General features: G+C 43.7%; 2 protein-coding genes across 3 annotated transcripts in view; both read right to left on the bottom strand.

Annotated features, from left to right (window-relative positions):
- Positions 1 to 1,989: 1,989 nt before the first annotated feature.
- LOC110490324 (transmembrane protease serine 9) lies at positions 1,990 to 9,246 on the bottom strand. Its single transcript, XM_021563650.3, has 13 exons — positions 9,077 to 9,246; positions 8,857 to 8,958; positions 4,978 to 5,161; positions 4,811 to 4,886; positions 4,512 to 4,701; positions 4,194 to 4,333; positions 3,926 to 4,079; positions 3,794 to 3,832; positions 3,446 to 3,665; positions 3,008 to 3,165; positions 2,755 to 2,853; positions 2,431 to 2,567; positions 1,990 to 2,197 (listed from the first exon to the last, which is right to left on the bottom strand). Exons 1-13 carry the CDS (start codon positions 9,135 to 9,137, stop codon positions 2,033 to 2,035), a joined length of 1,725 nt encoding a protein of 574 aa, XP_021419325.1. The 5' UTR covers positions 9,138 to 9,246; the 3' UTR covers positions 1,990 to 2,032.
- A 181-nt stretch (positions 9,247 to 9,427) lies between these two features.
- Positions 9,428 to 10,665, bottom strand: part of LOC110490323 (transmembrane O-mannosyltransferase targeting cadherins 1) — a 108,957-nt gene continuing 107,719 nt past the window's right edge. For both annotated transcript variants that reach the window (XM_036944636.2, XM_090200449.1), the window contains one exon: positions 9,428 to 10,607. In XM_036944636.2, coding sequence (XP_036800531.1) covers positions 10,485 to 10,607 — 123 coding nt within the window. In that variant the 3' untranslated portion in view covers positions 9,428 to 10,484. The remainder of the gene's footprint in view (positions 10,608 to 10,665) is intronic.

The following is a 10,665-nucleotide window of genomic DNA, read 5'->3' as shown; positions in this document are numbered from 1 at the left end:
GGCTGTGGAGAGCGTGATCACACAGTCATCCGGAACAGCTGATGCTCCCATGCATGTTTCAGTATTATTTGCCTCGAAGCGAGCATAGACGTTATTTAGCTCATCTGGTAGGCTTGTGTCACTGGGCAGCTCTCGATTGTGTTTCCCTTTGTAGTCTGTAATAGTTTGCAAGCCCTGCCACATCCGACAAGCATCGGAGCCGGTGTAGTACAATTCGATCTTAGTTCTTTGTTTACGCTTTTCATGTTTGATGGTTCATCGGAGGGCTTAGCGGGATTTTGTATAAGCTTCCAGGTTAGAGTCCTGCTCCTTGAAAGTGGCAGCTCTACCCTTTAGCTCAGTGCGAATGTTGCCTGTAATCCATGGCCTCTGGTTGGGGTATGTATGTACAGTCAGTGTGTGGGCGACGTCCCCGATGCACATATTGATAAAGCCAGTGACAAATTCCAGTCTGTGCTAGCAAAACAGTCCTGTAGTTTAGCATCTGCTTCGCCTGACCACTTTTTTAAAGACTGAGCCACTGGTACTTCCTGCTTTAATCTTTGCTTGTAAGCAGGAATCCGGAGGATAGAGTTATGGTCAGATTTGCCAAAAGGGGAGCGAGGGAGAGCTCTGTACATGTCTCTGTGTGTGGAGTAAAGGTGGTCTAGAATTATTTTCCCTCTGGTTGCATATTTAACATGCTGATAGAAATTTGGTAAACTGATTTAAGTTTCCCTGTTACCGGCCACTAGGAGCGCCGACTCTGGATGAGCGTTTTCCTGTTTCCTTATGGCGGAACACAACTCATTTAGTGCGGTTTTAGTGCCAACCTCGCTCTGTGGTGGAATGTAAACAGCTATGGAAAATACAGATGAAAACTCTCTAGGTACTGTAGATAGTGTGGGCTACAGTTTATCTTGAGATACTCTACAGCACTGGCAATTCTAGAACAGGCTTTTGGGCACTAGAGTCCTCTATACAACTCTATGAACGAAACCTAATTTGAAAAACAAATCAATAATGAATTTGTGTCAGGTCATTAGTTACTGTAGCCTACAAACATTGTCTTCATTTAAATAAATAATGCAGGTAAATGATATCTCCCATGGGTTTTTCCCAGGTAAACCCAAGGCTCCTGACATTAAGCTGTGCAGCTCCTGTTTGAATGAATCAGCATTATCTTAGTGGCACTGGCAGTTTTCCCAAGCATGCCATTGGCTTTTATAGGATGCCTAATATTGACATGTGATATAAAAAAAGGAATATTGCGTAAGATTATAGGCCAGATAAACAGAGCAGGATGCTGAACGTTATGAAAATTGCACCTCAATTTGTCAGGCATGGACACAAGGTGTTGAAAGCGTTCCACAGGGATGCTGGCCCATGTTGACTCCAATGCTTCCCACGGTTGTGTCAGTTGGCTGATGTCCTTTGGGTGGTGGACCATTCTTGATACACATAAGAAACGGATGCGCGTGAAACTCAGCAGCGTTGCAGTTCTTGACACAAACCGGTGAGGCTGGCACCTACCATACACCGTTCAAAAGGCGCTTAAATCTTTGGTCTTGCCCGTTCACTCTCTGAATGGCACCCGTACACAAGCCATGTCTCAAGGCTTTAAAAAGAAGGATTTTAACCTGTCTCCTCCCCTTCATCTTCACTGATTGGTGGATGTAACAAGAGACATCCGTAAGGGATCACGTCTTTCACCTGGTCAGTCGGTCCTGGAACGAGCAAGTGTTCCTAATGTTTTGTGCAGTCAGTGTACATTCCTACCCCCTTAAAAAAATGTCCATGTTATATTTGAATGTATAAAATCACATGCGCAATATATTTCAGTGTAAACTAAAGAAAAGTCAACATCTTTGACAAAGCCTATGAAGACCAAAATACAGTGTGCTACAGAGTCAGCTTGATGTGTGCGTCACATTCCTCTAAACATCTAAATGTGATTGCATTATACACTGTGTGCCTTTGCCTTACAAAAGTCTCAAAATGAACACCGGATCAAAAAAAGTCATTGTTTATTCCATTATAATGTGAAACAAAGTCAGATGTCATTGGTTATATTTGTGATCCAGGAATGATAAGCTGATAATCGGGAAAAGACTGCTGGTGTGCTGATGTCACAGCTCGGGCTGCCCCATGTGACCACCCCAAAGAGGAAGAAGACCCCATTTCTTTTCTGGCAGAGGAGTGGAGCACCAGAGTCCCCCTATAGATAGGGAAGAAAATACTTGATATTTGAAAACATGATAAATTACACTAGAGTTAAAACAAGGTTGTGAAAGTTTGCATGCATTAGTCCAGTCGGGTATTCCACGTCACATTTTTTATGAAGACCCCTCATTCACATCAGTACTGTACATTCAAAACCATTCATTGATTCAAAACATAACCCATGTCTTCATGAGTACACCATTGAGTTAACCGTCCCACTGTAAATACCATGCAGGAGACAGAGCCGGCCGGGTCTGTACACAGCTGAGTGTCCGTAATGAGATCCTCTCCCCAGCTCTCTCTACAAGTGGTCCTGTTGACCAGACCTAGCCTGGCCTGGTGCAGGACGGCGCTGCCAACCTTCGCTAGGGGGAGACAGAGCACATGAGATGATATATTTATAATAGAGAAGGATGCTGCCTATTTATGAGCAAGACCGATGAAACACTGGATCTAGGAGGCCGAGTCCCTCCAGTTCCTTGTGGTAAACTGGCCACCAACCGCACTTGAGAATTTATAGTAGTGAATGTAGAGTTAAGTTGCTGTACATACGTGCCGAGTTGCTGGATCCCCAGCCTGTTGTCACACAGGACCAGCTGTCATCCAGCTTCACATCCTCATGTGGGAGGCACACCGGAGACACGGTGTCATCTAAGGGACATATCAGAGAAGACCACCAGAATAAGCATCCTAGATATGTCACATGCTTTAATTGGCCTGCAAGCCAAGTTTACGGTCCTGTAAACCAGTCAAGCAAAAAAGTCAGTGAGCTAAAGTAACCCATTCTGGAGGAGTATTTGTTTACCAAATCGAGCTGGAACACTGAGCTTGATGAGTGTGAGGTCAGAGGTCGGAGGGAAGGTTCCGTCGTGGGGGTGGCTGAACACCTCGTCCACCGGGATGGTCTGGGCAGCCATGAACCTCAGGTCGTGACCTCCCAGCACCACCGTGTCAACTGTAGGTCTGAAAGAGGAGAATAGACAGGCACTGTGTGTGTGAAATAGGACTGGTGAACAAGAACTACAGTAGCTGACCTACCCTCACTGACATTCCAAGGGCTGTTTGAGAGCACAATACTGAGTGTGAGGAAAGAACGTGAAGGTGGGTGTACGAGTCCACTGAATGAGTGAAGCATCACGACAGAGATAGAAAGTGATATTCAAAGAAAATGAACAATGGTGTAGAGGTTATATTACAGACGATCGTGCGTGTCCCCTGTGTCGGTACTTGGTGACTGACTCACTTGCAGCGGCAGTGCTGCGGTGCCAGGACCCAGTGGTGGTGGATCAGGGTCCCGCTGCAATAATGTCTCCCTTTGGACTGCAGACTGACCTGCCAGGGCCACGAGTTGGCACAAGCCTCTGTCACACTCCCCACCCGCACCTCACCCTCCAAGGTCGCATACAACCACGCCGGGCGGGAGTCCAGCCGGCAGGTCAATATCTTACTCTGACCACAACTCTCTGGGAGACAGGAAGAGGGTACAAGAGGGTTAGGGGTCAAACTGAATATGATCTTCAGTTTTGATAACACTGTTTTGTTTAACAAAATACAATTTGATGTGCTGGCAGTAAGATGAAAATGAACCTACCTTCAGTCACAGTAATACCACCAGACATAGATGTTTCACCTGTTAAAAATAAAAGATTATTAAAAGAAAAAAATTCCTGAGTGCTTAAAAACAAAGTATTTCTCTAGCGTTGGGATCCAAGGGTGTCCTTACCTTGAATGAATTCATTTATCCAGTCTAGGTAGACCTGTACTTTAGTATAGACGCCAGGCCTCCGGGCTCTACCACAGCCCACTCCCCAGCTGACCACTCCAGCCAACTCATACCTGGACCCTGTGTAGCAGGACAGAGGCCCACCCGAGTCACCCTGCAGGAACAAACACGTCATAAGAAGAAAACAGAACAGACTTTTTATATGAAAATAGAATACAACGAAGGGTATAAAACACATGAAGGCATTGTCAGAGTTCAAGGTCACTACCTGACAGGCGTCTACACCTCCTTCAGGGTCTCCAGCACAGAACATGGTGGGCTGAACAACACCAAGGTAGAACTTGTTACAGTCCTCTGGGGATAGGCAGGTCACATTGACCTCCTGGAGTCTGTTGGCATGAGGCCCATCTGAGAGTAGAAGAGTAGGAAGAAAGACACGAAGAGGGGAAAACAAGTAACAGGACCCTCCTCACTGTGAATGAGCAATTATGATGTCAGTTATGACCCCAGAAAGGAACACCTGACCTTTCTAATGAAGAGATGAAGGCAACTTAACTTCAAAAAGAAAAATAGGAAATCTACTGACTCTCTCTGGTGGTACCCCAGCCGGTCACTGTGCATTGCTTTTTGGGTTCGATTGGCCTCATCCATATCTCTATGGGTCTCACACACTGGTTGAACATCAGCGGGGTCTTCAGCTTCACCAGGGCAATGTCATGCATCTTTGTCATGCGGTTGTAATCCTTGTGGGTGACTATTTTAGAGACCCCAACCAACTGAAAACCAAAATAAAATGTGTGCCTTAACAGTTAAAAACAGAAGAGGAACACAGAAGGAAAAATATGTTTAGATGACTTGAATGTAGTCCGTCCGTGTGTGTCCCACCTGTTGACATTCTTCATCAGGATTCTCAAGGTCATGTTTACCCGCCATCACAGTCCAGAAATCCACTTTGTTATACCTGTAAAACACCATCCATAATTACTTTTGATTTCTCTAGCTACACATCCATTTCTTGATTGACTGTTACTTGAACTTCCAGAACTACTCACTGCTTGAAGCAGTGTGTGGCAGTCAGAACCCACTGAGGGGCGATGATGGACCCACCACAGGCTGGCATGGTGGTAAAGCGTAGGGATACCTGCCATGGCCAGGAGTGGGCCCAGGCCTCCACACCACCAATGATCCTCACCTCCATTTCCTGCTCTGGCACGAAGGACCGAACCCCTGCCAGATCTGCAACAAAGCTCCCAGAGGTTACAGGTTTCTTTATGGCTGTGCAGGGACAGGTTTCTCACTGCATCAGGAAATGTGTGGGGGGCCTTAGTTTTAAGTAGCTTAGTATAGCAGTGCATGTCTAGTCTTGCCAGTAAGGCTGATGCTACCAGTGTTTGTGTATATCATTGTGAGCAGTACATAGATTCTGACCCTATGCTTGTTTCGTGCCCGAGACATATCTCGTGCCAGCTCCGGTCTTAATCTAAACAGGAAGTGTGTCCGACCTGAGCGCAGCTGTAAGCAAGGGTCGGAATCTATTCTGGCTACATGACATACCACTTCACTATCTGATCAGCTTCTATAGGTCAAAGTAAAAAACATTGTACTGAGCGACATTTTTTGGACGTATAGCAGGTAGATTGTAGCTTCCATCAATGTAATTGTCTGCGTCATTTCAAAATGTGTGTTTTTTCTTTTAAAAATATATTTTCCCTTAACCCTACCACCCCTCCCCTAATTGGAGTAAACTAATGGACAACACTTAGGCTTCTACATACATTTTACATTAGTTTTATTTATTAGTGGGACTAAACAAGAACTATCAACTCAGCACAAAAAAAAGAAACTTCCTCACTGTCAACTGCATTTATTTTCAGCAAACTTAACGTGTGTAAATATTTGTATGAACATAAGATTGAAAAATTGAACAAGTTCCACAGATATGTGGGGGGGGGGCACCAGATGCATTAAGTACTGCGGTGCATCTCCTCCTCATGGACTGCACCAGATTTTCCAGTTCTTGCTGAGAGATGTTAACCCACTCTTCCACCAAGACACCTGCAAGTTCCTAGACATTTCTGGGGGGAAATGACCCTAGCCCGCAACCTCTGATCCCACAGGTCCCAGACATGCTCAATGGGATTGAGATCTGGGCTCGTCGCTGGCCATGACAGAAGATGGACATTCCTGTCTTGCAGGAAATCATGCACAAAACGACCAGTACGGCTGGAGGCATTGTCATGCTGGAGGGTCATGTCAGGATGAGCCTGCAGGAAGGGTACCACATGAGGGAGTAGGATGTCTCCCCTATAACGCATAGCGTTGAGATTGAGCTTGTCATTGCAGGCAGTCCGTTGACGCTGTGACACGCCGCCCCAGACCATGACGGACCCGCCATCTCCAAATCGATCCGTCTCCAGAGTACAGGCCTCGGTGTAACGCTCATTCCCACGACGATAAAAGAAAATCCGACCATCACCCCTGGTGAGAAAACTGCGACTCGTCAGTGAAGAGCACTTTTTTCCAATCCTGTCTGGTCCAGCGACGGTGGGTTTGTGCCCATAGACGACGTTGTCACCGGTGATGTCTGGTGAGGACCTGCCTTACAACAGGTCTACAAGCCCTCAGTCCAGCCTCTCAGCCTATTGCAGATAGTCTGAGCACTGATGGAAGGATTGTGCATTCCTGGTGTAACTTGGGCAGTTGTTGTTGCCATCCTGTACCTGTCCCGCAGGTGTGATGTTCGGATGTACCGATCCTGTGCAGGTGTTGTTACATGTGGTCTGCCACTGCGAGGACGATCAGCTGTCCGTCCTGTCTCCCTGTAGTGCTGTCTTAGGTGTCACACAATAAGGACATTGCAATTTATTGCCCTGGCCACATCTGCAATCATCATTCCTCCTTGCAGCATGCCTAAGGCATATTCATGCAGATGAGCAGGGACCCTGGGCATCTTTCTTTTGGTGTTTTTCCAGAGTCAGTAGAAAGGCCTCTGGTGTCCTAAGTTCATATAACTGACCTTAATTGCCTACCTTCTAAGCTGTTAGTGTCTTAACGATCTTTCCACAGGGGCATGTTCATGGTTCATTGAACAAGCATGGGAAACAGTGTTTAAACCCTTTACAATGAAGATCTGTGAAGTTATTTGGATTTTCATGAATTATCTATGAAAGACAGGGTCCTGAAAATGGGGCGTTTTGTTTTTTGCTGAGTTGATATAAAGTCCAGTCATACTTGATCAAAAACCTCTTTCAAAATCAGCTATTAATATCAGCCCTGGTGTCCCAGATTTTTCATAGTGTTCTATTGTTTCCAGGACTTGTCTTATAGCATCTTCAATGTATCGCCCATGTTGAAAAAAAGAAAAACTGATTAGGATGAATAATATCCAACAATTACATGTGCTATGCATTTTGCATCATAACACTTTAGTGTAAGGGTCCGCCAATGTTTTAATGGTCTGGAGCTTTATATGTAACACTTGGGTTCTCGGAGTACATCAAAAAAAAGGTTTAGTACCTCGGCTGGTTTAATAAGTTCCTCCTCTGTAAAGCCATACCTCTAACTTCAGTTAGTGGAGATGGAGGAGACAAACGAAAACATATGCCTAAAGTACTTTGCTTCTTCCTTCAAAATATTGTTTGCTGAATCGTGGGTGACTCATGTAACAAGTTTCAGTAGACTATTTTTAGTAGCACTTCTATGCTGAGAAATCACAAATTTGGTGCATATTCCCCCAGAATGCTTAATTTTGTAGAGTATATATTACACTTGATCTCTTGAATGTTCACCATTTATTTTCTCTAACTTATTCTGTGCCTCTATGTTACAGTTTACTGCCATCTGTACTGTTAGTCCTATTTCCTTTGTTAATATGAACTCTTTTGGATCTAAATTGAATTTGTTTTAAAGATTGGTATTGAATTGCTTGGCCTCTAAAGGCACATTTAAAGGTCTCCCATACAATGAGATCTGCTGTATATTATGTCAGAAAAAGTCAGTTAATTTGTTTTAACCAGGACAGAATAAGTTATCATCCAATAGGCTTTGATTACAGTTCCAATATCCTCGCCCACGTGGAAATTCTGTAAGAGTAATGTATATGCCAATTATTTGATGGGCTGGCCGCATTCTATCGTTTGGTGCCAGCGAGAATGACATGTGGTCAAGAAGACTAGCTTGATTGAGCCTCCCAAATAAATAAATAAATAAATAAATAAATAAATAAATAAATATCTCACTAGCTCGGGATATTTAGGCCTCCATATATGCACTAGTTTCAATATATCAATGAAATGCACGATTTCCTTAAGTGTATGAGGGTGACAGTTTGTCGTGCGATTTACTTTATGGTCCATTGAAGTATTTAAAAACGTAATATAATCTCCCACCATAATAGTAAAGTATTGTATTGTTTGTAGGCTTGATCAATTATTATATATTTTCAAATTAGCGTGGATCATCATTTGAACCATATCGATTAATGGGCCAAATCCATTTAAGGTCCAAAAAAATTTCAAATAATAAATCTACCTGGCGGAACTGTTCGGACAATTTGAATATCCACCCACCTTATCTTTTTCCCACACAACTTCAGAAATTGTTGAACAGTTCCCTGTTAACAATATTTTTGCCAGGTAAATATTGATCGTCTTTTTATACTATCTGCTAAGCCATTACAATAACAGGCTATACGTATTTCACCATGAGATACACATTTAAATTCTATTTATCATAGGTTTGTAAACGTACCATTAAAAATGTACCATAATAATTGAGTGTCCATATAGTTGTACCATGATATTGGCATTGTTGCTAAGTAAACCTCCAATTGTTCTCCACTATTCCCCCCGATCCTTTATAAAGAGCAGGGCCAACGCCCTCACCGCGATTATTTTATTTTATTTTATTCACTGTTAAAACGTTTTCCATACCATCAAATTGAAAACCATTGGCGAGAGTTGCATTTTCCTCTTCTGTTCCGTTCAATGCACTGGTTTCAGGGTTACGTACAATCTCATTCTGGTTATGTAGATCTGAAAGAGAAGTAAAAAAAAATATATATATATATACACAAATCACAGATGGTTCACCATTCACTCAATCAAGTCACTGGCAACAAAACTAGAATGAAAATCAATGTATTGGCCTTACCGTGCTGGAATCCAAGCCTCAACAGAGACAGATATACAACTAGAAAAACACACATTTTCATCCAAAGTGCATTAAAAAGTTAATTGGGTTAAGACTGATGGCCCAATCGGAATAAAAATGGCACAGGGGTAAATGCCACAAAGACACTTGACAACGTGCCTTTCTACTTTCAAGCACTCATCAGCTCTCCCACGCTGCACCTGCTACCGTCCCCTAATTAGATTCATTGACATGTAATGTACGCACTGGGCCAGATGAGGGCAGTATACACCCATTTCATGTGACTTTATCCCATTCCCAATAATAGGGCAACTTATATTTATCAGACACGTCAGCACGCACCGACACCAGTTAATAAAACATAGATTTATTTTTATGGTGCAAATCAATCTCAGTCATTGCACTAGTCAGTTCATCTTTATCCTATTTGTACATTCCACATAAAATATTCATTCACAATCATCATAGCAACATCAACAGCAACAAATAATACACAGCGTCAGAAATGTTGAGCGGATCAGAGGGTCAGTGTTAGGCCTTAGGAGGAGTCTACAGACACTAGCTTACTTGTACTTATGGAAGGCTACATTGAGCGTTGCTTGCTTCTCAGAGGCTCTGCCATAGCTTGAGGTTAAAAGCACATGTTGTCAATGTGCTCACAGAGCACACTGATACCTGGTCTAATAGTCTTATCACAGAGCTTATGTATCCCAGACAAGCTCATGCTAAGGGTTTGCTGGGGCCACGTTTGAGTCAAGGCAAGCCCAAACCTAAACATGGATATACAGTGACTTCAGCAAACTATCCTTCATGTTGGCAAAATGTCATTTGTCTTCCAGCTAGAACGATATTGTTGGAGCTTTTAATGTGAACATGACACCCAATTCAAAATCTCAACATGGGTTTACTTATGGCTTTGCTCATAAGCAGAGATGAGGGTAGTGATCACAGATTTAGAGCCTAAAACAGGATTTAACATGAAATGAAATAGGAAAACAAATAAAACGAAACAAAACATTTTAAAAAGCAGATCAGTTTGTTTGAAGCTTTTTCAGGCTGGGCGATGTGTGGAGCTCGTGGTACTGTTTTAAAGAGTTCCAGAGATCTGATCCAGTCCGCTCCAGCTTGAAGTGCTGCTGGCTGAATCTCCATCTCCACTCCTTAGGGTCCTCTCTCCATCTGCTTCCAACATAATGTGAGTCCAATCACAGGCTTAACCAGCCTCATGCTCCCCTGGAAGCTCCATCACCCCCAGTCTGCTTCCATACCCTGCAACCCTGTCATGTTCACCATAATCTCACATCATCAACCAGGTAGGTTGATTTAAGAACCAGGTCAGTACTGTTGGGGTTCCAGGGTCCTTGGACTCCAACTCATGCCCAGGATAGTGCTGTGTCTCTGGGTTAGTCTAGGTCCCGGTCAGCCTCCTCTCTAGCCGGTCCAGCTTGGCCAGGTTCTCCTTCAGCAGCTTGGAGCCAGGGGTTAGGATCAGGGCCCTCTGGTAGTACTGCCTGGCTGCTGCATAGTCTCCCTGCAGAGGATCAAATACAGACATTTATCAGCTCTTATCCTATGCCATATATGCTTGA

The sequence above is a fragment of the Oncorhynchus mykiss genome, chromosome 15 (assembly GCF_057628025.1).
Source record: "Oncorhynchus mykiss isolate SJ-2025 chromosome 15, ASM5762802v1, whole genome shotgun sequence".
NCBI lineage: Eukaryota > Metazoa > Chordata > Actinopteri > Salmoniformes > Salmonidae > Oncorhynchus > Oncorhynchus mykiss.
Note: the sequence above shows the minus strand (reverse complement) of the source record. Positions and strands in the feature narration are given on the sequence as shown.

Excerpts from the sequence above, each read along its gene's own strand:
- LOC110490324 (XM_021563650.3), bottom strand. The coding sequence starts at position 9,137 with ATGAAAATGTGTGTTTTTCTAGTTGTATATCTGTCTCTGTTGAGGCTT. Across the intron at positions 4,702-4,810 it reads CTGATGAAGAATGTCAACAG|TTGGTTGGGGTCTCTAAAAT; the intron begins GTGGGACACACA and ends TTTGGTTTTCAG. Across the intron at positions 3,166-3,445 it reads CCGCAGCACTGCCGCTGCAA|ACCTACAGTTGACACGGTGG; the intron begins GTGAGTCAGTCA and ends CTCCTCTTTCAG.